The sequence below is a fragment of the Podarcis cretensis genome (assembly GCF_951804945.1).
Source record: "Podarcis cretensis genome assembly, chromosome: 8".
NCBI classification, from domain to species: domain Eukaryota; kingdom Metazoa; phylum Chordata; class Lepidosauria; order Squamata; family Lacertidae; genus Podarcis; species Podarcis cretensis.
In genome coordinates, this window is record NC_137177.1 from 76472951 (window position 1) to 76500205 (window position 27255).

Below are 27255 nucleotides of genomic sequence, written 5' to 3' on the forward strand. Positions count from 1 at the left end.
AAATCTGTCCCCAAAGGCATGTTTGGGTTAAAAGTGGGTCCTGGGTCTGTGAAGGTTAAAGATATTGTTTCAGTCACAAGTATTTCTGCACAGAGACCACCAGAGGGCACTAAGAATCCATCCAATTAACTTTTGCCTTAATTCACAGTGCCAGAGTTTCATCAGCCGTGTAACTATTTCTGTGTTTGCAATTTTATCTGCTGCAGCATTTAACTGACGGAATTGCTCAGGGGCTGTCGTTTTAATATTTAAATGTCATTTCTGTGTCAAATTTGCATTTAATGCACCTTGGGAGCATAATGCTGCAAGGTGGTTCAGAAACCTAAATAAAATTGTTGGGAACAGCAGCTGTTTTGCTAGAGGTGTACAGTACCAGCATTTAGCTTTGAGGTTGATCTCTGCAAGCCAGGGCTTGGAGCTGCAGGCACACAGAAAAGGTGTGGGTCAGTGACTCTTCATAAAGCCTGCTTAACACAACCCAGTCAGTGTATCAAGTGAGGGGCTGTTTTAAAAAAAAGAAGAAAAAAAAGATGCTAAAACTGCAAGCCTGGTAATAAGAGCCATCAAGATGCAATTTTTCCCTCCCAGTGTGGGAATACCTAAAAAAAAAAAGGCCTACTATTCCTGCCCTCAACAAATCTAAAGGAAAAGGGACTCCTGACCGCTGGGTTCAGTCGCGGACTCTGGGGTTGCGGCGCTCATCTCGCATTACTGTCCGAGGGTCATGTGGCCAGCATGACTAAACCGCTTCTGGCAAACCAGAGCAGCGCACGGAAATGCTGTTTACCTTCCCGCCGGAGCGGTACCTATTTATCTACTTGCACTTTGACGTGCTTTCAAACTGCTAGGTTGGCAGGAGCAGGGACCGAGCAACGGGAGCTCACCCTGTCGCAGGGACTTGAACCGCTGACCTTCTGATCGGCAAGTCCTAGGCTGTGTGGTTTAACCCACAGCGCCACCCGCGTCCAACTCATCTAGTGGCTTCTAAATACCGTATTTCTCAAGACTAGGGCAGAGAGTCAAGACAATGAGATCCTGATGGCCAACTCGAACATGGTGGGACAAATCCTTTTTTAAGAGCAGATATTAATTGCAAGTTTAAGCCATCCAACTTTCACTTAGCCTTTCATCCCAATCATAATTTAACTTGATTGTATCAAACATATCACCCAGTGCATGCCAAGTGGCTGGAAGTTACGTTGATGTATGAAATGTACTATAATTTTGTTGCTGAACAGTGTGACCTGGAGACAGAAGGGCAGTTACCAATGTTTTAAACTTTGAGAAAGTCAGTGCGGGAATGTGGAATTTGTGGGCTTCCAGATAATGGCCACTAGCTGTGCTTGCTGGGAGCTGGAGCCCCTACAACATATGGAAGGACAAATGGGAGCTACCTATGCCACCTTTTTGGAAGACGGGGGATAAAAACCAAGGATAATGAAGACCACTTCGAGTATAATCTTCTCCACTTCCTCACACACTTTTGGGAGATGGCAAGACAAATGGTCAGAGTGGCAGAAAGGGGTCAAAGCAGGTATGCCCCATTACAGTACTGGGACCAGCTCGGCCTACAGGTTGTTAGTCAAGAAGTGGCAAATGGGCTGTTTGGTGAAGAATGAAGTGAGCCACACACTATGCCACTTTGAACAGTCATGGCTTCCCCCAAAGGATTCTGGGAGCTGTGAGTTATTAGGGTGTCTCCTCATAACCCTCAGGACCATGAACAATGACTGCTCCCAGATTTTTTATTTTTTTTTGGGGGGGGGAGCCATGACTGCTTAAAGTGGTATCAATGTACACGTGGTCCTAAACCATGTAAGAGGACAGACACAATTTCGCGATTGCCAATAGCCACCATTTTCTCTTCTGATACTGCCAGTGTGGTGTAGTGGTTAAGAGTGGTAGACTCGTAATCTGGTGAACCGGGTTCGCGTCTCCCCTCCTCCACCTGCAGCTGCTGGGTGACCTTGGGCTAGTCACACTTCTCTGAAGTCTCTCAGCCTCACTCACCTCACAGAGTGTTTGTTGTGGGGGAGGAAGGGAAAGGAGAATGTTAGCCGCTTTGAGACTCCTTAGGGTAGTGATAAAGCGGAATATCAAATCCAAGCTCTTCTTCTGCCAAGACTTCTCTCTCACATGCAGACACAGCCATCTCTCTCTGAAGGCTGCTCTCTCCACTATCTCACACCTTAAAATTATCTGGTCCCCAGACACTTTTCCATTAAGAACTCCACACCACACAGACGTTTCTCTGTTTTTATTTACCTCACATGAGAACTACTATTTTCTGTTTTGCAGGTACCTCAGGCTGCACTGCAAGTTACACAGCTTCCACACACTAAGAGGGGTGGGGTGGGGGGCTTTTGGGATGGGGTGGGGAGGGAAGCGGAGGAGAAAGAAACACTTGTTACCCTCAGTCATGAATAGGGCTACCCCCAAAAAATATGGCAGCAGCTTTACAATTTTCATGCCAGCATCACCGGGACTCTTAAATCTTTCTCCTTAGTTTCATTATGATGAATGAAACTCTCTCTAGGGAAGAGTGGGGTGGGGTGTCGGGAGTTGTCTGTTCACAAAAAGCAGCCAAGCGCTTTAAGAAGCAACAGATCAGAGCTGGGGAGGCGAGAGAAGGAAGATGAAACGCACTAGATGAATTGTAGCCTAGGATGAGAGGACCTGCAAAAAGTTTTGTCTTTCCCCCCTACACATCAGCTGCCCTTAGTTTTTCTTTATTTTGTTTCTAAATTTAGGTGACTAGTGCTTTCAACCGCAACTGGGGGGGTGGGGTGGGTCGGGGAAAGAGGGGAGCCTCGTCGGAGCCAAAAGCGGGTTTAGTTGACGCGAGGGTTCCTGAAGTTTCTGCCGGCAAAGCGGGACTTGTTCCCCAGCTCCTCTTCAATCCTGAGGGGAAATGGCGGTGGGAGGAGTAAAACAAAAAAAGACAAGCGTGAGGAGCAATAATTTCCAGGAGAAAGGATGTGTCCAGAATCTGCTTTTTTAAAAGAAAAGATCTGTACTGATCAAGTCAAATGTCTTGTGGCACTTAGGCGACATTCACACCCTATATTTCAAGAACTATGATATCACTTTAAAGCCAGGGGTGCCAACTTGAATAAAATATTGGGGGGGGGGGAGGCAAGCCTCATCCTGCATCATCGATCACAAGGTGCACAAACATCAAATGAATGACAATATTCGCCAACTTTGGGAGACCCCGACCCTTCAAATATTTTTGGCGCCTAGGAGTTGGCTCCAGTGCGATTTACGCTGTGATGGCTTCCCCCAAAGAATTATGGGAGCTTCAGTTTGCGGAGTTCAGAGAGTAATTGGGAAAACCCCTGTCCCCCTGACAGAGCTACAATTGCCTGTGAAGAGGGATTGAGTGTTAAACCACTCTGGAAATTTGTAGCGCTGTGAAGGGACATGGGGAATCTCCTGACAACTCTCAGCACCCTAAACAAACTGCAACTCTAACAAACATGTTGTTAAGATATTCCAGGTGGTGTTTTAATTTATTTCCTTTCATAACATTTATGTACTGCTTAATTGGAAGCCACCACCCCAACCCTCTGTAAGTTTACAAAAGGAATAAAACACTTCAGTTATCAATGATCAAAAATCCAGTTAAAAATCACAATTAAAACCTTCTTTAAAAACTAGCTGATTAAAAAACCTGCCAACATTCTACTTGTCTGGAGAGGCTCCCCTAAGCAAAATTATTTTTAGCAGCCATCAAAAACAATACAGTAAAAAGCCCCTATCTAATGTCAACAGGCAGGGAGTTCTGAAAGTGTGGGTGCTGCCACACTAAAAGTTTGATTTCTTCCAAGTTAACACTCCAGTATTTGTTCCGAATTTCATTGTTTCAACCACTGTTGATATTCCTGCATTTTTTTTGTATTTTCTGTTCTGTAAATCTTTTCCGGGTGTGAAATTTCATGTGAACTGTATGAACACATAGTCTCCTGTGCAGCGCATGCCATAAAACAGGGTCAACAGATATGATCTACCTCCCTCAAGACACTTCAATATACATCTAAACAAGCCCAAATTCCTCAACTTAATCCTTACCTCAGAAGCTGGTTATATTTGGCTAGACGTTCAGACCGACAGGGAGCACCAGTCTTGATCTGTGGAGACAGAAATTAAGCAAGAAACAATAAAAACGAAGCATAATAGAATTATCCTTCCCCGCTTCCAATCCTATCCTCCTGCCTGCCTAATGAACATACAAGGCAGCAAATGATGACCCCTCCTGCTCCCTTCCAACACTACAATTCCACGATTTTACAAATGGTGTGTTTTCTGTGGGTTGGGATTTTACATTAAGCTGCCTAGAGTTAACTTATCTCAATACTGTTATGGTGGATACTGCTGGTCTAATTTGTTTAAGTACATAAAATTTGACACAATTTTGTTGAATTTATTCCGTGTATATATTTATGGGCTTCGTCTATCGAAACCCTACCCAAAGTAGACACACTGAAATTAATGGATCTAAGTCAGTCATGCCCTTTAATTTCAATGGGTTTTCTCTGAGTATGGCCAACAAGAGCTACAACGTCCAGCATTTTTAGCTTCGAGATCTTAGATATATTCAGCAGTCTAGAAATAGAAATAATACTAATACAGTCATACTTCGGGTTACAGACACTTTAGGTTGTGTTTCTTCAGGTTATGGACCCGCCGAAACCCGGAAGTACTGGAACGGGTTACTTCTGGGTTTCGGCGGTCGCAAATGCACAGAAGCACCGAATCGTAACCCGAGCGTGCGTAGACACACTGCTGCGGGTTGTGAACATGCATCCTGCACAGATCACGTTCGCAACCCGAGCATCCACTGTACTTAAAAGCAGACTTCTAAGCCTATGTAAGCCAGCCTTCTCTGCATGCCTAGACATGTGGCTTCCCCAACTGTTGCTGAACTGCAATAATCCATGATCTTTGGCCAATGCCAGCAGGGACTGCATCCTATCATGTTCCGGAGGGGACGCAGGTTCCCCCTTCCCACCTTGCCCTGCAACTAGAACGCAAAAGCAGCCACCTCAGCAAGGAAACACTCACCTGTCCAGTGCACAGCCCAACCACCAGGTCAGCAATGAAGGTGTCTTCAGTCTCCCCAGAGCGATGGCTCACCATCACGCCCCAGCCATTGGACTGGGCGAGCTTGCAGCTGCAATAGGAAGACAAGAGATGCTAGAAATTGATTCATTTTACAAGCAGGCTATTGAGACTACATACAAGAGCCAACTGAGTCGCTCCCCTCGCTTGGCACCAGCCATTTCAAGATTGCCTTATGTGCATCTGCACTTCTGCCTTTAAAAGGGGACTGGGTGAATTCAGAGAAGACATGGAGCAGACAGGTAATAGCTTTACACCAGTCCAGACTATTAGCAGCAGTTGCCCTTGACCCCCAGCTGTTTGCAGATCTGCACATAGTCCCTTTCAACTAGATCTACTATGTCCTGTGTATGCACAAGTGTTCCAATATCTTCTTTCAGAGTGACTTAAGTTGTTTTCCTGGAGGTTCCATTGTGCGTAACAGAACCAGCAAGCACCTTGTGTTTTCAGTGTTCCTCAATGCTTAGCTTTGGAGCATACAGATCAACTCCTCATCGGTGATCTTCCCATGCGTCTTCTCCAGTGACCCTAGCAGAGAGCCAATCCTTAGTGGATGATTCACCTTCCTTCAACTCCAATTGGCTCTAATCAGCACAAAGCATGAGAAGGCTCCTCCTCTCCGTGGCTAAAAAGCTCCCCGTTTTTAATGCTGATGAGGAGGGCTCTGGGACAAACCATTACACTGCTGAGCAAGCCTGTAAAGCAGGGGTAGGCAACCTAAGGCCCGTGGGCCGGATGCGGCCCAATCGCCTTCTCAATCCGGCCCGCGGACAGTCCGGGAATCAGTGTGTTTTTACATGAGTAGACTGTATGCTTTTATTTAAAATGCATCTCTGGGTTATTTATGGGCCATAGGAATTCGTTCATATATATTTTTCAAAATATAGTCTGGCCCACCACATGGTCTGAGAGATGGTGGACCTGTCACAGGACTGCCAAGGAACACCTTTGAGTCGGGGGGAGGAGAAGAGTATGAGCAGGAACAATCAGAAGGAGACAGAGAGGAAGTGACGGAAGGGGAAGAGGGAGAGAGCCAGGAGGCTGGAAGGCTCTCCAATGTGGAAGCAGAGCCCCAGCACCACACAGGGAGTTCAGGAACAGACAGAGAGCCTATGCCTGTGTCTTTGGCACAGGAAAGGAGAGGGTTAAAGTGCAGGGATCAGAGACGTCCCATGAAGCTCCCCCGCCTTTTCTGTTGGAGGAGAAGCAGGAGAAGACCACTCCCCGAATCTGAACTGGACAATTCGGATGCATGATTGTACTGTGCTGCTTGTACGTATGTAAAATAAAGAACTGTAAATATCTCTCTGAGTGAGCAGAGGGTGCTTATTGCGAGGAGCATACACAAACCATCACAGGATCATCCCACAGATGAAAAAGGTTGCTGCCCCCTGCTGTAAAGTATCTGCCTGCTCCTGCTCTCCACTGATTCCACTTCCTGCTCAACCGCCATTTCCTGCTCTGCGAAAAGCAAGGGAAAGACTTACGCCTGGAGCGACTCTGTGACAGAGCCAATCTGGTTCACTTTCAGCAGCAGGCAGTTGCAGGACTTCTCTTCCACGGCTTTGGCAATGCGCTTCGGGTTGGTAACCGTCAGGTCGTCACCAACAACCTGGATGCCTGCGCTGGCGGTGAACTTCTTCCAAGCAGCCCAGTCGTCTTGGTCAAATGGGTCTTCAATGGAAACCACTGGCCATTGGGGTGGGGGAAAGAGAAGGACGACGTTACTCAGGCGGGTGGTTTACCAGTTACATACCCAGCAAATGTGTGGCCTTTCTCATGTGCTCGCACAGTCCTCCCTGTCACCGCTCAAGGCGACAATGGTTCTCCACCTTCTTGTGCCTCCCACTCTGCCCACCAACAGCGTGTGGCCTTCGGAAGGAATATGGCCCTTGCACTCACATGGGTAATTCTTGACAAAGCCCTTATAGAGGTCAGCCAGCTGGTCAGGAGTGATGTATCTGCTGGGATCATCAGGGGACTTGAAGTCCAGGTCGTATTTCCCATCGCGATAGAATTCGGAAGCCGCCACGTCCATCCCAATGACAATCTTGTCAGTGTAGCCAGCCTTGCTGATGGCAGTCTTGAGCAGCTCCAGAGCTGAGGAGGAGGACAGCAACAGAATTGGGGGTTTTTGAACAGAAAGGTTCATCATCCAAGGTTTGTATTCAGTTCATTTTATGATCCAAGTGCTGCCTTTTTATCTCGTGCATTGCTTTGAGTAAAGGGTACTAAAAACAAGACATAAATTTACTTGTTCTGCACATACAGAAAAGACGACTTTTGAAATCGTAAGCATTTGCTCTAAAATGGGAAAGCTCTCATGAGTCGATATTTCCTTTCTCCACAAGCGTCATCAAAGAAGGGCCCCAATGGCCAGAACACGACACCCAGTTTAGCACATACAAAACAGGGCCTGATGAAAGATCCTTTGGGATTAGAGCAGGGGGTACATTGGCCCTACAGAGAATTTTGCTAGTGGCAAAGCAATCCCAAACTATGGAACTCATTCCCACAGGAGACAGTGATGGCCACCAACTTTTGAGGGCTTGAAGACTGCTTTTGCAGGCTTCCGAAAGACATCTGGTTGGCCACTGTGAGAATAGGATGTTGGACCCGTGGCCTGATTCAGCCGGCTCTTATGTTCTTAGGTCTCAGTGAGGCGGGGGAAAGAGAAGGGGGAATCCTTCCAAGGCCCACTCAAGGTGGTTCCCATTACACATCTCCCTGCTCTCCCCCAGCAACAGCAAGTCTATTTCAGAGAGGGAAGACCCAGCTACTGAGGCCCACAGCAGCCAACAGAGCCTGTCTTCCTGTACAGTAAATAGCCTGGAGTGACACAGCATGGCCGGGTGGTATTACAAATAAAACGTGTAAGCAGCCATCAGCGAGTTTTCCGCATTGCTCGAAAGCAATTCTCGCCTACCTCCTGGGGGGATTCACGCTGCCTCAGCAGCTGTGTGACACCGGAGAGACAGAGAGAGAAGGGTCACAGAGTTCCGTTCCTCCTGGCTGCAGGGAGGTACACTCAGTGCCAGCTGCCCCACCAAGTATCAGGCCAAGAAAGGCCCACCTAATGCAGCACCCTGCTCTCAGAGTGGCCAACCAGATGCCCTGCATTGCAGGGGACTGGACTAGATGATCCATGGGTTCCCTTCTAACTCTACAGTTCTAGGATTCTATGCTCCAAAAGGAATACCATAAGGAGGGCCTGAGTGTGACAGCAACTCTCCCCACTTCCATTGGCCCCACTCGGTTCTAGTTATTATGAGGGAGGGAAAAAAAATATTTATCTAATTTCTTCGGGCTATGTGTAATTTTATACAACTCTCTCATGCCACCTATTTTGCTTGCCTTTTCTCTAAACAGAAAAGCTCCAATGCTGGAACCTTCCCTTGTCCAGAAAGGTTTTATGCATCTGATCCTTCGCAAAGCAGCTATATGCCCAAACGCAGAAATCCAGATGGATTTAACGCTAAAGTGCTTAACAGTAGAGTGATCACTGCACATTGTGCACTATGAGGGAGAAAAGCTTTCCTCTATCCACTTTCTGAACACTGCATAATTTTACAAACCACTACAGTGGTACGGCGTGTTACGTACAGTGGTGCCTCGCAAGACGAAAATAATCCGTTCCGCGAGTCTCTTCGTCTAGCGGTTTTTTCGTCTTGCGAAGCATCCCTATTAGCGGCTTAGCGGCTATTAGCGGCTTAGAAAAAGGGGGGGAAAGGGAAAAAATTCACAAGACTCGCAAGATGTTTTTGTCTTGCGAAGCAAGCCCATAGGGAAATTCGTCTTGCGAAGCGCCTTGAAAAACGGAAAACCCTTTCGTCTAGCGGGATTTCGTCTTGCGAGGCATTCGTCTTGCGGGGCACCACTGTACTTAATCTGTTCCGGAGGTCCGTTTGTAAACCGAAACCGCTCGTAACATGAGGCACGCGTTCACTAATGGAGCCTCCTGCTGCTCCCGGCGCGGGACTTCCGCTCGCATCCCGGGGCAAAGGTCGCAACCGGGGGGCATCTACTTCTGGGTTAGTGGACCTCATAACCCGAAGCATACATTCATATGTAACACAAGGTACCACTGTATCATAAGTCTCCCCTTACTTGCCTTTTCTCCAGATTAAAAAGCCCCCAATGTTGTGGAACATTTCCTCGTAGGGAAAGACACACCTGTAGCCTGCACACTCTCCTTTTCTCTAACCAGTTGTGTGTGGGGCACCTTTGGCCCCTCCAGATGTTTCTGAACTACAATTCTGAACTGGCCAATGGCCAGGGATGATGAGGGTTGCAGTTCAGCAATATCTGGAGGGACAAAGCTGCCCCACATCTGCTCTAAACCAAAAATGCGCCCCCTCCCTTACTCAACCTCCCACCCTAAATGGGATACTATCTTTCTTACTGCACTGACACTTCTGCAACCTTGCCTTTTCTGTGAACTAGAAAACCCCAGATGTTGTAACCATCCTTGCAGGGAAGGACATAGCTGTAGGTTGTCTGCATGGACTCTACACACCAACTCAATAAGGTAGTGAAGAACCGATCAATCCATTACCTTCTTTGTTCTCCAAGATGTTGGGTGCAAAGCCACCCTCATCACCCACATTGGTAGCATCTTTCCCATACTTCTCCTTAATGACGTTCTTCAGGTTGTGGTACACCTCGGCGCCAATGCGCATGGCTTCCTTGAAGCTCTCGGCCCCAACAGGGAGGATCATGAACTCCTGCATGGCCAGCTTGTTACCAGCGTGGGAACCACCATTGATCACATTGAAGGCCTGGAAGGTGGGCAAGACGAAAGGGGGAAAGAAAACCCAAGAGGTTAATGCTCCAGAAATGCAATCTCTCCCAAAGAAAGCCCCATTTACATTGTTCGCTTATTATTATTATCATCATTATTTTTTATTTCCATCCTGCTTTTTCTCCTTGGATTCAAGGCAGCTTCCAACTTTTAAAAACATCATTATAAATTACAAAGTAAAAAACACAAACGAGTTAAAAAACCAATAATTAAAATACATCAAACACGCATTTAGAACCAGCAATTAAAACATAGTTTGCTTTGACAGCTGCCCAGTGATCGACATCATCTGCACCTTAGTTTTCAAGGGCCTGTCTGAACAGGAAGGTGCCAGATGGGCGGGGTATAAATAATAAATTATTATACGATTATTATTATATTATCTCTCTTAGGAGGGAATTCACACAATACAGGAGCCATTACAGAAATGGCTCCCTCTTGAGTTACCACCAACTGTGCTTTTGATGTTTACAGTATCATACCACTCATGGCTTCCCCCTATAATTATAATAATAAATTGTTATTTGTACCCCGCCCTCCCCGGCCAGAGCTGGGCTCAGACCGGCTAACATCATAAATACAATATGCATGAAAACAATCAATTGATTAACTTAAAGAATCCAGGGAACTGTGGCTTGCTCAAGGTGCTGAGAGTCGTTTTCCTCCCAGTTACAATCCTCAGAGTGGTTCTACCACCAACCCCTATTCCCAAGGAACTCTTGGGAATTGTAGCTCGGCAAGAGGAGTAGGGTTTCCCTGAACAATTCTCAGTACCCTTAGGAAACCAGTTCCCTGGATTATTTCAGGGGAAAGGCATCTGGTTGGCCACCGTGAGAAACAGGATGTTGGATTAGATGGGCTGATCCAGCAGTCAGGTTCTTAACAAGACGAGAGCCACTGAACTCTGAAAATCCAACATGTTTGCTGTTTTTCCACCCTTAATTCACAAAAGCCATTGGCCCTCCATATGGCTAGGTGGGAGGAAGAGAGCTGTTTTGTCTGCACCAGATCTTGCCTCCTTTGTAGAATGGCAACAAAGGAAAACTTACAGGGACTGGCAGAATGACGTCCTGGTTCCCAGCCAGATCAGCAATGTGGCGGTACAAGGGGACCCCCTTCTCAGCAGCACCAGCCTTGCAGACAGCCAAGGAGACGCCCAGAATTGCATTTGCACCAAACTTGGCTAGGATAGTAAGAAAAAGAGGTTACTTGAGAGACTGCATGGTTCCTTACATGTCCAGCAAGTCTCTGCAGTCTGCAGAAGAGATTCTCCTGTAAGTTCCAAGATCTCAGAAGCCCACTCCACAATGACTTGGAGCAGGGCCTTCAGTGTGGCTACCCCATTCTGTGGAACAGCATTTCTTTCAAGATACGCCCAGCACCCATGATAGGCACCCACTCTCTGCACTTTCTAGAAACAACTGGAAACACTTTTGTTCCAAGACGCTTTCCAAGCTGCTGTGTCTACTTGGCATAGTCTTTTATGTTAATCTGCTTTCTGGACTGTTTTTATTGCACTGTATTTTATACATTGCCTTGAACCACATATGTTGAGGGTGATTTAATAAATGCTATATTATTTTTTAAAAAATAATAAAAATAAAATGTTTAACAACAAAACTGCGAGAGAAAATGTATCATTTGTTTACAAAATTTAAAATTAAGTCAATTTGAAACACTGGTTTTATTTGAGGTATGAAATTGTGTTTGTTTTCATCCAGGTTTTAGGAAATTTTATTGAATGCTGTTCCTATTTTTTTTTTGTCATTTTAATGTAAACCTCTTGCAGATTTTCAATCATAGGAAAGTGCAAATAAACAAACCCCTGGCTCAGTCCACTATGTTTTCCTTTCCTTACATTTAGTAGGAGATGGATGATTATAGTAAAACAATGCAAGAGGAATATTTCCAAACCTAGACTCCTTTCTAGCAAAAGCACTTTCTCTCCAATAAAATGTGCATAGGAATCATAGGAAACAGTCTTGTGATGCATCAGACCATTAAGTGCATCCATCTCAGCCTTGCCTACCCTGATGGGCAGCAGCTCTCCAGAGTTCCCAGAAAGGGAACATTCCTAGCCCTACCTGGAGATGTTGGCAATTGAATCTGGGGTTCTGCATGCAAAGCAGCTGCTCCACCACTGAGCTATGGTTGTTCTCAACTCGGGTGTGGTTAGCTGCAGGATTTATGAAGGAATTGTGACTTCTTTTATTGTGCTATAAATCTTTCAGGCAGCAGAGAGGTTGAGAATCACCTGAGGAGCAACTCTCAAACTCACTAGCACAACAGTTTACTTGCTCTTGGACCCAACCCAGAGCATTCATGGCTGCAAAATCACAAGCGTACACTTGTCCAACCATTCCACTTACATTTGTTCTCTGACCCGTCCATATCCAGCATCAGCTTGTCGATCTTCTCCTGCTCCACAACACTGATGTTCTGCAGGGAAGAGGAGAAGAGGTAAGGCAACCAAAACAACCTCATCCTGACTTAGTCATAACTAATCTCCCAGCAGACACTTGCCATTGGTTAGGGATAGATGATCCAAACAACACACCAAGGAGAGGCAACCCCTTCACTTCATTTTAGCACACTTCACCTCAATTAAGAATTGAAAATTGCCAGCTGAATAGAAAAACAGCCTAGGCAGCTCATGTGCTTTTTTAAAAAAACAGGTTGATCGGTAATGTCTGCAGATCAAGCTGCTCTTAAAGGACCCAATTAACAAACAGGGCGGCAACACTAAATTAAACCAAGTAAAACCCCTTTTGACTAAATAGATCCACACAGGTCATCAGGGAAGACTGGGGTGGGGGCAGTGACATTAAGCTGCCTTATGGGCCACCAACCTGAACACCCCCCAAATTAGCTTGCAAGGAGGGAGAGCAACAGAATAAATCTGGTGCACTGGGAAACATTCTTAAGGCAGGACTCGGGAACTGCAAGCAGTTTTCCACCCATAACATTATTTCATGCCGTTTTAGAATTCCCACAGGGCTTCTCAAACATGCTTTCGTGTTCATGCATCCAAAAGAAGGCCATTCGCTGACGATGGTAAGGAGCTTAGTATTATGCTGGCTTTCTCACCCGTAAAAAGAACGTTAAAGAGACTGGGAACGGCTACACTTGCACTAGAGGGGTTAGCGAAATAAGGAAGGCTCCTACCTTGTTAACCAGTGCAGGGGCAATTGTTTTATTGACGTGCTCAACAGCTTTTGAGACACCTGGAAGGAACAAGCAAATCAATCACTAATCCAATCCACCAAAGGCGAAAGCAGGCATTAGTAGAGGATCACTTGCCGTTACAGCCCCAACCACCTAGCCCTCACGACAAGATATATATATATATATATATTAAAGGGGTGCAGCACGCTAGTCCTTTTTTTAAAACAGACAAAATTATGTCACTGAGGGAATAGCCATCGTCTAGGAATGCCTGCCGGAAGGTTAGTCCCATAGACCATGCACAGAGGAGGAGCCTGCCTGGAGTCAGGCCAGGTTGCAAGCACACATCCTTTACCTGAGTACACAGTGCTGGCGCCAGGAATTCGTTAACATATTTAACTGCTCGGGAGACGCCTGGTGGGAACCGAGTGGACGAGGAGGGAAGAGAGAGACGGGAGAAAGGAGAAAGAAGGGAGAGAGAAAGATGAACGCCCACAAGAGACCACAAAAGCAGCAGCAGCAGCAGCATGCAAAGGGGGGGGGGCAGGGATTCACAGCAAAAATGACCAGAGGACCCATAATCAGGAGTGGGGAGCAGGAAAGAGGAAGAGGCTTTAGGTCCATGCAAACCTGACAAAACCAGGAAGGCTTCATTTAACAGTAGCTCATCACCATCCACCTGTGGTCTGCACCAACTATAGATTAAGCAGCTCAAACCATAGCCAAAAGAGCAGCAGCCAAAGCATGCTTCCTGATTTCTTTTCTTGTCCTTCCAGCTGAAGCTCCGGCAAACAGCCTCTGGAGACCAAGCAATGGCTGCAACCACAGGGTCTATTGTGCTGGTTCAGACACTGAAATCAATGGACCTCTAAGCTACTCATGGTTATAATTTTCAATGATTCTACTCTGAATAAAAGTTAGTTGAATGCAACCCAGTAGTTTTAAATCAGTACTAGATTTATATATAATTACACCCACTGAATTCATTCTTTTAAAAATGTAACTTGCTTTTATTGGTGTATTTTTAAATAAATGTCTTGGATTATCTTTTATGAACCACTTGGAAGTGTTTGAGAAAGTGGAATATAACTTGAGTTAAATACATAATAAACAGCAATCCCTCCTGAAGCCTTATGGGCTGTTGTATCAGATGTTAGTCCTGGTCAGAGCAGACATATTACGGGCACGAACTTAGGTTCATTTATTTAAATGGATCTACTCTGAGCAAAGGGACGCAGGTGGCGCTGTGGGTTAAAGCCTCAGCGCCTAGGGCTTGCCGATCGAAAGGTCGGCGGTTCGAATCCCTGCGGTGGGGTGCGCTCCCGCTGCTCGGTCCCAGCGCCTGCCAACCTAGCAGTTCGAAAGCACCTCCGGGTGCAAGTAGATAAATAGGGACCGCTTACCGGCGGGAAGGTAAACGGCGTTTCCGTGTGCGGCTCTGGCTCGCCAGAGCAGCGATGTCACGCTGGCCACGTGACCCGGAAGTGTCTCCGGACAGCGCTGGCCCCTGGCCTCTTAAGTGAGATGGGCGCACAACCCCAGAGTCTGTCAAGACTGGCCCGTACGGGCAGGGGTACCTTTACCTTTACCTTACTCTGAGCAAAATGTAGCTGGATACAAACCCATTGCTTTTAAGTACATTTGCCAGCATTCATCCCAGGGGCACCAGGCGGACTGCTCAGTGGAAGCCTAGGGAGACTTTCTGCATGAGCCAGCAGGTGACATGTTAACTCCCTTTTCAACTTTCTTCCATTTCTCTATTTGTGTCTATTTTAGATTACAAATTCGTTTGGGGGCAGGGACCGGCTTAATTGAAGGCGGTGTTGCACATCAGCCTTCCCCAACCCAGTGCCCTCCAGATGTTGTTGGATTTAAGCCACTCCCCTCCTGCACCTCCTGTACCTTTTCCTACCAAGAACAGGTGAGTGAATGTGTGGGGGCTCCTTCCTCAAAGCCAAGAATGATGGGAACAGCAGTCCAAATAACCTGGAGAGTTTAGGCACAGCTGGCAGCTTAAATTGTGTAAGGATTATAAACCAAGCCATTTCAATCAGAACGTCGACACCTCTTTGCCACATCACCAAAACTATTTTTGCATGCAGGGAGGAAGGCAGCAAAGCTTGAATGGACTAATTTTGCAAGGCCACGGGAAAGGGTCCCTTATGCAATGCCCTTTGCAGAATCTCGGCCGTAGCTGGGAGACACAAACCGGGGGCGGGGGGGGGGGGGGGAAGAGCAGTAGAAGGAGCATCTGTGGAACAGCACCCAGAAGCACCAAGTTGGGAGAGCAAAAGAGAAAAAACAACTACTAGTGCATTCACCACACCAGGAAAGCTTTACCTTTCCCCAGGAAACGGGTCTTGTCATTGTCGCGCAGTTCCAGGGCTTCATAGATCCCAGTCGAAGCTCCACTTGGAACAGCAGCTCTGAAGAGACCTGGAGAAGAAGGAAAAACAGTATTGGTCCTGGCAAGCTCTGGGACGACAGAAACATTTGCACAGAACCATCTCACAGTGGAGACTGGCAAGGCACATAGAGATGAAAGAGGAAGTGGGGGAAAGCGTCGCTCTGCCAACTTCCCACCCAATTATGCATCCTCCTTCTGTGTCCCTTTATTTACCTTCCCCTTTATTTAGACACAAGACACACACAATGCTTTGTGGCTAGGTCTGATGTCCCAACAGGAAGCAGCAACTATTTCTCTGTCGCCCTCCAGATGCCTCCTTCCTGTGTAGCCTAATGATAGCTCCTGTTTTGGAAGGATCTCATTTGGAATCCCTGACAGGGCTCGCTTGCAATTCTGCTATAATTGGGGTTGCCCTTTTTTAAAAAGAGAAAAGAAAGAAAAACTCTGCTCCGCCACTTCTTGCACTGAGAGGCCTCTGTCTGTTCACATCTCCCTCCCTTTCTCTCTGCTGGCCACTGTACCTTTTGTTATTGCTGCTCCAAGGACACTTCCTTTGTGCAAAGCACAAACTGAGCACAGACAATAGCATTTGCAGGCTAGGCAGGGAGGGCGGCCGGCCTCCCTCTGGTCAAAATCAAGAGAGGGTCGCCCTAATGAGCCTTCGTTGGGCGGGGAGAGTTGGCATCTCAAGGCTGAAGAGCTCTGGCTTGTAAAAGAGGAAAATGGGCACTTGTCCAGCCAACATAGGGGCTTTATCCCCAAGCAAGCACTAAGAAATGACATCTGCACTATAAATTTAAAGCAGTCATGGCATCTCCCATAGAATCCTGGAAAGTGGCGTTTGGTAAGGGTGCTGAGAGTTGTTAGGAGACCCCTATTCCCCTCATGAGGGATGTGGGTGGTGCTGTGGGTTAAACCACAGAGCCTAGGACTTGCTGATCAGAAGGTCGGCGGTTCGAATCCCCGTGATGGGGTGAGCTCCCGTAGTTTGGTCCCAGCTCCTGCCAACCTAGCAGTTTGAAAGCACGTCAAAGTGCAAGTAGATAAATAGGCACCGCTCCGGCGGGAAGGTAAACGGCGTTTCCTTTACCTTTTATTCCCCTCATAGAGCTACAACTCTCAGTGTGTTTTTAAAATCTGTCCTTTTCAGGGAACTCTGGGAACTGTAGCTCTGTTGTGGCTGGTAGCCTTATCCTCTATGAATTTATTTAATCCTCTTTTAAAGCCATCTAAGGAGAGTAGATATGGGGTCACCAACCATACAACATAAATAGAAAACTGCACACACATTTTACTTTTCCAAGGGATCTGGGAAAAGGTCAGATGCAGAAAAATTAATCTGAGCTTTGAAAAGCACATAGGAGATGATCTGAGGAAGTTGGAAAGAGGCACTCTTCCAAATTAGTTCCATGCGCTTTTCAAGAAAGAAAAAAAGAAACCACCTTCACATCCTCCTGGACCAGAGGGGCAGTGAATGGGAAGGGAGGGCTCAAAGGCTTTGTGGGCGCCAGGGAAAAACCTCAAGGACACCATGGCACCCACAGCTGTCCTGGATTCACTATGCTAGCTAACACTTGGAGAAGAAAACATTCCCCTAAATTTTAAGGCCCAAAGGATGGAGGCAAAAATTCTGGGAAAGCCCCAATTCACACTGCCATCTCACTGCAAAATGGCAAAACAAAAGGCCATCTGCAAGGAGAAAAGTAGCAACTGTGCAAAGGGCTAGGTCTGAACATTTCACCCTTGCTGTGCTCATTTTCTGCTTGCAGGGAGGTGTGGGAAATGGGAAACCTCAGCTGCAGGCCAAAATGGTACAGCCTTCTACCTCTTTGTTCCGCCGCATGCCTAGACTCAGCCAATCGGAAAAGAGAACACAAGTTATACCGGCCCCCACCGCACTCAGCCAACCCTCCAACCTGGCTCAGAACATTTATCCTTGAGCAGTTTCGATGGACCATTCTCTTCCCCCCCCCCCCCACTTCACACACACTCAACTGCCCTGCCTTCTCGGTTATCTTCAGTGTATCGGGTTGCCACAGAGGCCACCAAAATGCAAGGCCAGAAGCAACTGGCTTCAGTCCACCAAGGACGACTACAGTAAGATGTCATCTTACACCCATAGCAGCTGGAAGTTTTATTTTTATCTTCAAGCTTTAACATGCTGTTTGCTGGGTGGTGGAGATTTTGACACATTCGACTGTCCCGCCCCTCACCCTCCCTCCACACACACCAAGTTTTCCTGTATGGGCTTCAAACTACACCACAAAACCTTGCTGTATAACAGATGGTGGGGGAGAGAATGAAGGGGAAGAATGATCAATGGCTTGACTCAGAAATAAGGCAGCTCCTTATGTTCTCCAGAATCAAACATGAAATGGAGGCGGAGACTTTACTCCCATCCCTCGCCTATGTCCCCTGAATGAACCATGGAGGTCAACCACAAATAATGTGTTTAGAGGAAAACAAGAGGCTCATTTTTCCAGTTTCGTGGCTTCAATAATAATGATAATAAAATTTTATTTATATCCCGCCCTCCCCAGCCGAAGCTGGGCTCAGAGCGGCTAACAACAGTAAAAGTAACACAGTTTACATAAAATCACAATCAATTAATTGAAATACATTCTAAAATCAATTCATTCTAAAATCAATTCATTCTAAAATCAATTCAGAATCAAATTAATGGCAACCACTGGGGTAGAGTTCTATGAGGATTACCAAAGGAGGGGGTCAGACTGTGATTTGGCCAAAGGCCTGGTGGAACAGCTCTGTCTTGCAGGCCCTGCGGAAAGATGTCAAGTCCTGCAGGGCCCTAGTCTCTTGTGACAGAGCGTTCCACCAGATCGGGGCCACAGCTGAAAAAGCCCTGGCTCTGGTTGAAGCTAGCCTAACCTCCCTGTGGCCCGGGACCTCCAAGATGTTTTTGTTTGAAAACTGTAAGGTCCTCCGTGGGACATACCAATCCAACATTTGTCAAGAGCAGAAAGTGTATTCTTAAATAATCATACATAAAGGTACATAGGAATCTGCTTTACAGAGTAATGCCCATCGAGCTCAGTACTGTCTACACCAGGGTTTCCGCAAACTTGGGTCTCCAGCTGTTTTTGGACTACAGCTCCGATCATTCCTAGCTAGCAAGACCAGTGGTCAGGAATGATGGGAATTGTAGTCCAAAAACAGCTGGAGACCCAAGTTTGGGAAACCCTGGTTCTACACTGACCAGCAGTGGCTCTGAAGTTGTATCCCAGGCCTACCTGGAGATGCAAAGGATTGAACCTGGGACCTTCTGCATGCAAAGCAGGTGTTCTTCCACTGAGCTATCACTCTTCCCTGTAGAGAACCCACTTAGATCAGACCTTACCAAGGTCTGCCATCTAACCAAGACCTTACCAAGGTGCCATCTAACCAAGGACCCATTGCTAAGAGGTCTCAAGGGGGATAGCAGCCATTCAGAGTTAGCTTACCTTTGCTGGTGTGCAGGTCTACCTCAACAGTGGGGTTCCCACGGGAGTCAAAGATTTCGCGAGCATGGATCTTGAGAATGGACATTTTGTTTGTCTGAGGAAGAGGAAGAGGGAGAAAACAGTATTTTTAAACTTAAAAAAAAACAAAACCAAATACACAGCACAATGGCCACCAGTGTCCTTGGTGGTCCAAGATTCCCAAGCAACATAGGAAGCTGTCTTAATAATAATAATAATAATAATAATAATAATAATAATAATAATAATAATAATTATATAATAATTATTATTATAATAATTATTATAAAATAATAATAATAATAATAATAATAATAATAATAATAAAATAATAATAATAATTATTTATACCCCGCCCATCTGGCTGGGCTTCCCCAGCCACTCTTACACATAGTTAGACCATTGTTCCACCAAGGGCCACACCGGCACTATTTAAAGCACTATGAGGCCGGCTTAAACAGTTACTAAACATTCTTTAAACAACAAATTTTGGGAGCTGTAGTTTGTTCATGGGTGTTGAGTTGTTAGGAGGTGCCAGAGCTACAGTTTCCGAAATGGTTTGAGAATCAGTCCCTCTCACCCAGGGAACTCTGGGAATTGTAGCGCTGTGAGGGGAATAACTCTCAGCACCCTTAAACTCCCAGAATTCCTCAGGGGAAGCAGTATCATAGTGCTTAAATGTATGGTGTGAATATGACCTAACGCATGTCTATACAAACATTATGTACTATCTCTTAACAGGTAAATAAAATAATTGATAGTTTTTTTTAAAAAAAAAAAAAGAGTATGACCTAACGCAAAACTTTCTGCACATGAAAAACTGCGGCCTGCCCCCAAGTCAGTGTGGTGTTGCTGTTAAGAATGCTGCACTAACATTCAACTGGGCTATATGGTTGCCTGCCAACTGCCAGTATTATTATTCATTAGAAGGTCAATTCCTTTCAGAGAAGAATGAGAACATGGGAAGACTTGAATTTTGTGGAAACTGGGGGTTTGTTTGTTTTTAATGGAGCATGCACATCTGGAATCAGTTGCAGAAGCTGTTCGGGGCAATACAGTCTCTGCATCACCTACACTCCCTCTAAGACTGATGCTCTTTGCATGAGAATTAGGTTGAGGATCATCACTACAGCCTGTGGCAGTGAGTTCCAGAGTTTAACTATGCACTGCTGTGAAGAAGTACTTTCTTCCATCTGCCCAGAGTTTCCCAACATTCAGCTTCATCGGACGACAACACTGGGCTCCAGTAATATGAGCAAGGAGAAAACAATCTCTGTGTTAGATTTCTTCAGGCTGTGTGAGATTTTAAACGCCTCTATCATTTCCTCTCCCACACTCACTCACCTTTTCTCTAAACTGAAAAAAAATCCCAAGCACTATAATAATCCTTTCATCGTAGGGGAGTTGCACCAATCCCTTGATCAGACAGCCTTGATATATTTGATCTTTTGCAAACCAGCTATCCCCCGAAGCAAAAAGCCAGATGGATCCTTGCAAAGTCAGTGTTTAATACTAAGCTGATACTCTCCACTGTCTCTTTTGAAAAGTATCTGGATTATTTTTTTTTTGCAGGAAGCCTCTTATATGCAAAAGCTACGGCCTAATAACTTGCCTCATTTTGTTTTTTAAAAAGAAGAAGCAGAAGCAGCTAATGCAAAAGGTTATTTAGTCTTCTGCCCAGCAAAGGATACTCACTACATGCTGGCCCAGCTGCCTAAACAGGCTACGAAGATGAGGCGGCATTAATATTACTCAGAAGTCCTTGAACAAGTGACCTCCCTCTAAGCCCCGCCCCTTCCTGCACAGCCTGGCGTAGATCATTGCAGCACTGCAGTTATTCAGAACTGCATCCAGCTAGTTCTCTGTTTAACCCTCTGTCTGCAGTCTTCCTGTTCTGCCTCTCTGGACCCGGGCTCGTGGGTATTTAAAGACTGGAACGGAGAAAGTAGATGCACCCATTATCTACCAAGAAGTCTGGACCATTAAAAAAAATATTTTTTAAAAAGTCACAACAGTTGCAGCACTAACTCTGCAAATATCCCACAATCGCTGGGCTGCGACGTTAAGCATGGAATGCAGTGTCCTCCAGAGGACCTCAGCTTTCAAAGGGGATGGGGGATCAAGCGGCTAGTCCTCAAGAGCATAAGGACAGCTGGCGAAGCTTCTGCATTTTAGACAGGCGTGCAGAAGCTACTACTGCTGGAATTCCCTCATCTGTACACCTATTAAAGGGGCAGGAGCCCTAGATTTCCCTTTCCCCCACCTCGCTACTCTTACTGACTACAAAAACTCTGGAAACTGTGAAGAATGAAGGGGGACGAGCCATAGCTCAGTGATAGCGCATTTGCTTTGCATGTCAAAGAAAACCCTTATCTGAAATCCTAGAGAGCTGCTGCCAGCCCGTGTAGACAAAATTCAGCTAGGTGGACCAGTGGGTTGACTCAGTATAGCACTGCTCCCTGCGTTTCTAACAGGTAGGAGGCAAGCAGGATTTGGGAAGCATCACAGCTCAAGTAACAGAACATGCAGAAGGGTCCTGGGTTCAATTTCCCAGTATCTCCAAGGGAGGCTGGAAGTGTCTGAAAACCTGAAAAGCCTCTGAGCCAGTGGTCTGATTCAGTATAAGGCAGCTTCCTATAGTGTCCTTGCCACACCCAAAGGAAATACTTTTCAGACGAACATGCATCAACCTGCACAATTAATACAAGTCACACAAATCAGAGCTCTCTCCCCACCCCGCTGCCCCAAAGCACACACAACTCTGCCCTTAGCAAGAGGACGAATTGACCAAACTGAAAGTAGGTGGAAATTATTACGCTCCAATTGATCCTAGCTAACACAGCCAATAGTAGCCAGGTATGATCTACTCCAACATCACCTTGAGGGCAGCAGGTTCCCCATTCCTAACTGAGGCCCCTGATAAGTTTCATGGCACATGGTTCAAGCCACATAAAACTGACTCTTCCATTTGTGTCTGAATCTGCGGGTTTGGAAGTCAGCGAGCATCATTTCCTGCCTGCCTCAAGATGTCTAATTCTGCCCTGTGACTCAGCATTTCATGTAACTGAATTAAAAAAAAAAAAAAGAGGAGACTGAGCTCAGGAATGAGGATGGCTCAATGTCTGTCCTTCTCCACCCTATCCAGCCACATGTCCCTAGATTCCTCAAGGAAACCAGATTTGACCTCCACACGGTGTGCCCTATGGAACAAACTATTGACCTTTCTTTGCCAAAGCTGCCGATTAGAATCCAGAGAGGAAGGAAAACTAAGCTTGGGTTTAATTAATTTTTTTAAAAAACCAGATGTTTTAAGGACTTCTTTCCACCTCTTCCTCTCCTCTAATCCCCTACTTTTCATCTGGCTCGCTTCCATGCTTCTCCCTCTACCTGGAACAGCCTTATTAATCCATTCAAGATGCTACCCTGAACTGAGGCCTTTCTTCATGTTCCCACTTCACAAGAGGTCTGGAGGGTGGCAACACAAGAACGGGCCTACTCTGTGGTGGCTCCCTGTTTGTGGAACGCTCTCCCTAGGAAGGCTCACCTGGCAGCTTAGTTACATATTTAAGAGTCTGGCTGGCAAAAAGGTTTCTCTTCAGCCAGAGCTTTGGCTGATTAACATTCTATGGCCTTTTAAATGTTTGTGGGACAGTGGTTATTTGTTTGTTTAAGTTTTATTATATATTTTGTGTTCTCATTTTGTTTTTGGTTTTTTTTGTGAACTGCCCTGTGATCTTCCAGTGAAGCGTGGTATACAAAACTATTATTATTATTGGAGTCCTCTGTGAGCTAAGAGCTTTTGGAAGCTTCTTTGCAAAGCCTGCAAAGGAGCTCTGGACAGGGTTTTGTGACTCTTTCATGCTGTTTTAGTCACCACTTAGAAGAGCTAAGTAGCAAGGAACAGCATCCCCCAAACTCTCCTTTATTCACTTTAGTTTTAAAAATACAAGAGATGCACCTTTCTGGGTGATATTTAAGAATGGGCAACAAGTCATGCTCAGGTATAGGAATATTTAAAAAACAAAGGTGCCCTAGGCAGCTGATGTAAGAATCTAACATTCAATATTTGGGTAAGGAGAGATGAAGGACTGCTGCTTTTGCAAGAGAGGGTCAAAGCAGAGATGGAACTGTGCAACATCCACTATTAATCATTACTCAAACAGTACAGGTTTCGTCATTAGATAACAGAAGAGTCTTGCAGCAATCCTAGGCTGCGATGCTAACCATGTCCACTCAGAGGTAAGTGCAGTTAGGATTGCAGCCTAAGTTCAAGTCCATACAATACATTTAAAGCATATAATTTCCCCCAAAGAATCGTGGGAATTGTAGTTTGTTAAAGGGAACTGTAGCTCTGGTGGCTGACCTACAGCTCCCAGGATCCTTTTGAGGGAAGCAATGCACTCCAAATGCAGTTCTGTTAAGTTCTGCTCAGAGTAGACCCATTTAAATAAAAGGAGCCATGTAGTCATGTCCACCAACTTCAATGGGTCTACTCTGAGTAGGGCTAGCACCAGATACAACCAATGGGGCCTTAGAAGAAAATGTAATTGACCTCAGGCATGGCTTCCAGACATCACAAAGCTGTTGCACTTGCAGCAAAACCAAGACATTTCTCCCTCTGGAAATGGTTAAATAAGCTTCTTAGAAACTCAAAGAGCTTCTCCCAGGAGGAAGACTGCATCAAAAACCTACCCCTGCACCAAGGGAAAGTCCATCTGGTGCAATCGATCCATGACGCAGATCCTCCTACTCATTGTAGTTAAGGAGGAAGAGGAGGGGCAGTTAAGTTGGGTGTGAATCATGAGGCTTAAAAAAAAAAGAAGCCTTCCTTCCTTCGGTTTTTAGCACATGGCTGCAACATTCTGTGTAACCCAGCAACTGCCACCCTCATAAATCCATGCTCAGCTTTGCACAACGGAATGCGGCATGCAAGGCATGATAGCCTAGAGACATGAAGCCTGCTACCACACATGTCTCCTAACCCAGCTGCTAGACTGCTGCCTCCTCCCAGTCTTGGAATTCTACAGGATGGTATTTTAGTTACGTTCACATTTTTATGTAACCAGGGAACTTCACGGACAGGGTTACAGAATTTGAGGGCCTCTGTTATGTGGGCTGGTCCCTAGGAAAGCATCAAGGTTCTAAGAGCAGGAGAAGGAGGAAGTGTTTGGTAGTGTGTTAGGTAAGGCACTCCTTTTTCCTTCCTGCTCAAGAAAGGTTAAAAAAAAACACACCAGTGGGCTACTGAGTGCTCCTTGCGGGTGTTTCACATAGACCTGATTGAGTGAAAGCGAGGCCAGCAAGGTGGATAGGGAGGAGAGAGATAAGGAGCTGATCACAGCATGGTGCACGCTGTAGAATCATGCTCTGGCCATACTTCTCTCACCCCCAGACCACGCAAAGCACTGCAGGTAACAAGTTTCCATCCTGGTTTGTCATTAAACTAGCCTCATCTTCAAGTCACTATTACTTTTGGAGGGTGGCGGCTAGTTTATGGGCCTCTAAAGTACTTAGAGAGGGCTTTCTTAGCTCCCATTCCTTGGGAGGGTCAATCACGCCAGGATTAACCCTTTGTGGGAGGAAGTAGGAAGGCGAGGAAAAAAGATACCCAAGATCATCCTTTGCACAGCTACTCTGCAACTTATGCTTCTAGAGGTTGCATGCACACCATACATTTATAGCACCCCCACAATAAATCCCAGCAACTTTAAACTACAGTTCCAATGTTTCTTTTTCTTAGGGAGGGGGGTGTACTTGAAATGTATGGCCTCTCTTCCACACCCCATTTTCTCCAAGAGACTGACACCGTTTACCTCTAACCACACACTTTACAGACAGTTGCAGAATCCAGGCCCTCATGGGGCTAGTCCGTAGGAAGGAAGGCACCCACCTCACCCTGGACCTATACGAGCCAGCAACTTTTATCTTGAAACTGCTTTGATTTCGAGAGAGAGAGAGATGGGGCTGGTTTTAGAGGCCTATAATGAGACTTAACTGGGAGGACCTTGGTAACCTTCCTAGTGAAATGATACTAAGTTCGGACAATTATTTTTTTGGGGGAGGGGGGGGTGCCCGAGCTCGGTCCTTTGTTCGCCCTGCTAAAGGAAGTCCTGACTTCACAGAACCAGTTGGAACGGGCCCCTCCACCCCGTATATTTGCAATGGAGACTCCCTCCCCTCTTTCCTTTTCTGCAAAGGCTTCCCCGTCGCAACATTTTTGCAAGCGTACTGTATCCTTCTTCCCTAAAGCAACAAGCTTTCTCCCTGCTAAGGAAGGAGAGATTTTAGGATTCCCCCACCACCATCACTTACCTGTGACTAAGCTGGAGCGCTAACAGCACCTGCAAAATAATAATAACAATACTAGCAGTATAGAATAATTTTCCTTACAAAAAAAGAACGACAACAGACGGCTAATTGGAACCAGCACCGCTCTCAGCTCGCGCTCCCGGGAAACTGGGGAAGATCCGCCCGGCTCGCGCTGAACTATAGTCCCGTCCATGCAGATTAGGGGCACCCTTCCCGGCTTCTCATTGGCTGGGCTGGCCCCTTTGCCTCTTCCTGATTTGTCGGGAGGGGCCTCTCGCCAGCTCAACCTCCTGGCGCGTGCGCTACGTGCCCGAGCGGGCCCTTTTGCTGAGGCTGCTCGCCTCCATAGATGGCTCTTTTCTTTTTTTTTAAGTGATGGAAAATCCCCATTTTGCTAAGCGCAGAAAAGGGGGGTGTTCTGAAGCAGAGCATCCTCGTGGTTCTCTCCCCGCCCTCCATGCAACAGTTGCAAAGCGGCACAATTCGCCGGTAGCCCTAATAAAAGCTAGGATTTATTATTTTCTCTCTGTCTCCAAAATTTTATGCTACATAAAGCAAATTTTGTATATACACATCGAAATTTAAAACCGGATAAATCATTTTTATCATTCAAAATGTAATATACTGAAATCAAACTTTTAAAGACAAAAATGTTAGCTTTTTAAAAAAGTTACATAAACCACATTTTTTGATATCTGCATCAGTTAGAAATCAAGAAATTCTTTAATTTATTTAGGTCCAAACTTTGCAACATGCATCCCAACTATCTAAAGTTTTTGTCTCTCAGCCTAGCTTACCTCACAGGGCTTTTGTGAGGAGAAAAAGGGGGGTGGGAAGCAGAGAAAGAACCTTTGAAAAAACAAAAAATATCACTAAATTAATTTTTCAGGTTTCATGCATGTGGGCACAGATGCTCAAGCCTATTAACTGGATTACAAAAGGTGGCCATTATACAAGAATGTCACCATCAGTCTCAAGTCCTTTCATCGGTTGGTTCAAGTTTATCTGAGCACGTGTAGAGTTCCTTTGTTAAAAAAAGGAACATTCTCTGCATGTGTTCAGAGGCAAGCTTTAAACTACCTTAATCATATGTCCCACAACAATAAACAAGATCTGATTAATCTAATGATATACAGTGGTACCTCAGGTTACATACGCTTCAGGTTACATACGCTTCAAGTTACAGACTCCGCTAACCCAGAAATATTACCTCGGGTCAAGAACTTTGCTTCAGGATGAGAACAGAAATTGTGTTCTGGTGGCGCAGCAGCAGCAGGAGGCCCCATTAGCTAAAGTGGTGCTTCAGATTAAGAACAGTTTCAGGTTAAGAACGGACCTCCGGAATGAATTAAGTACTTAACCCGAGGTACCACTGTACTTATCTCGGTACAATCTTATACATGCACCATCAGAAATAAGACCATTCTAGTTAAGAAGAGCTAGGCCAACTAGAGCCCAACAAAATAATAATAATAATAATAATAATAATAATAATAATAATGGGGTGGGGGTGGGGCAAATGGCTCTCTGGAATCTCCTCAGGCCTCACTCCCTGTCATAGGCCACAGCTTCTCTGAGTGCTTTTGCCTGGATGGAAAGCTGGAAAATGCCTCTTTGCTTTCCTGAAAGCAGTATGGAGAGACATAGTGTTGTGGGAACATCTGACTTTTGCATGCTGGCTGGCTGCACAAAGGTAAGAATGATATCTTTTGCTGGTGGCCCCACCCTTCTGGCAACATTGCCCACAAGAGAATGTGACCCTGGAGTTGAATATGGCTCCCCATGCCCTGAACTATGAGAACAATAATAAGAGCCCTGCTGGATGGGGTCAAAGGAGCATTGAGTTCAGAATCATGTTTCCCAGGTGCTGTGGTCTAAACCACAGAGCCTAGGGCTTGCCGATCAGAAGGTCAGCGGTTCAAATCCCCATGATGGGGTGAGCTCCCATTGCTCAGTCCCAGTTCCTGCCTACC

General features: G+C 45.9%; 1 protein-coding gene and 1 long non-coding RNA gene across 4 annotated transcripts; one reads left to right on the forward strand and one right to left on the reverse strand.

Annotated features, from left to right (window-relative positions):
- The first annotated feature begins 1786 nt into the window (after positions 1-1786).
- Positions 1787-2579, forward strand: LOC307222281. Its single transcript, XR_013841716.1, has 2 exons — positions 1787-1880; positions 2124-2579. It is a non-coding gene; the product is annotated as an uncharacterized lncRNA (long non-coding RNA).
- Positions 2243-25510, reverse strand: ENO1 (enolase 1). Of its 3 annotated transcripts, none has more exons than XM_079987107.1 (12): positions 25364-25510; positions 18956-19049; positions 15428-15523; positions 13088-13146; positions 12292-12361; positions 10972-11105; positions 9677-9899; positions 7024-7221; positions 6609-6810; positions 5065-5173; positions 4072-4130; positions 2243-2901 (listed from the first exon to the last, which is right to left on the reverse strand). In XM_079987107.1, exons 2-12 carry the CDS (start codon positions 19038-19040, stop codon positions 2832-2834), a joined length of 1305 nt encoding a protein of 434 aa, XP_079843233.1. In that variant the 5' UTR covers positions 19041-19049; positions 25364-25510; the 3' UTR covers positions 2243-2831. The 3 variants fall into 3 exon arrangements, with proteins under 3 accessions (XP_079843233.1, XP_079843234.1, XP_079843232.1); XM_079987108.1 differs by lacking the exon at positions 13088-13146 and adding an exon at positions 13443-13501 and having other exon boundaries at positions 25286-25445; XM_079987106.1 differs by having other exon boundaries at positions 25286-25444.
- Between the last annotated feature and the right edge of the window lie 1745 nt (positions 25511-27255).

Excerpts from the sequence above, each read along its gene's own strand:
- ENO1 (XM_079987107.1), bottom strand. The coding sequence starts at position 19,040 with ATGTCCATTCTCAAGATCCATGCTCGCGAAATCTTTGACTCCCGTGGG. Across the intron at positions 12,362-13,087 it reads CCCCTGCACTGGTTAACAAG|AACATCAGTGTTGTGGAGCA; the intron begins GTAGGAGCCTTC and ends TCTTCCCTGCAG. Across the intron at positions 4,131-5,064 it reads TTGGGCTGTGCACTGGACAG|ATCAAGACTGGTGCTCCCTG; the intron begins GTGAGTGTTTCC and ends CTGTCTCCACAG.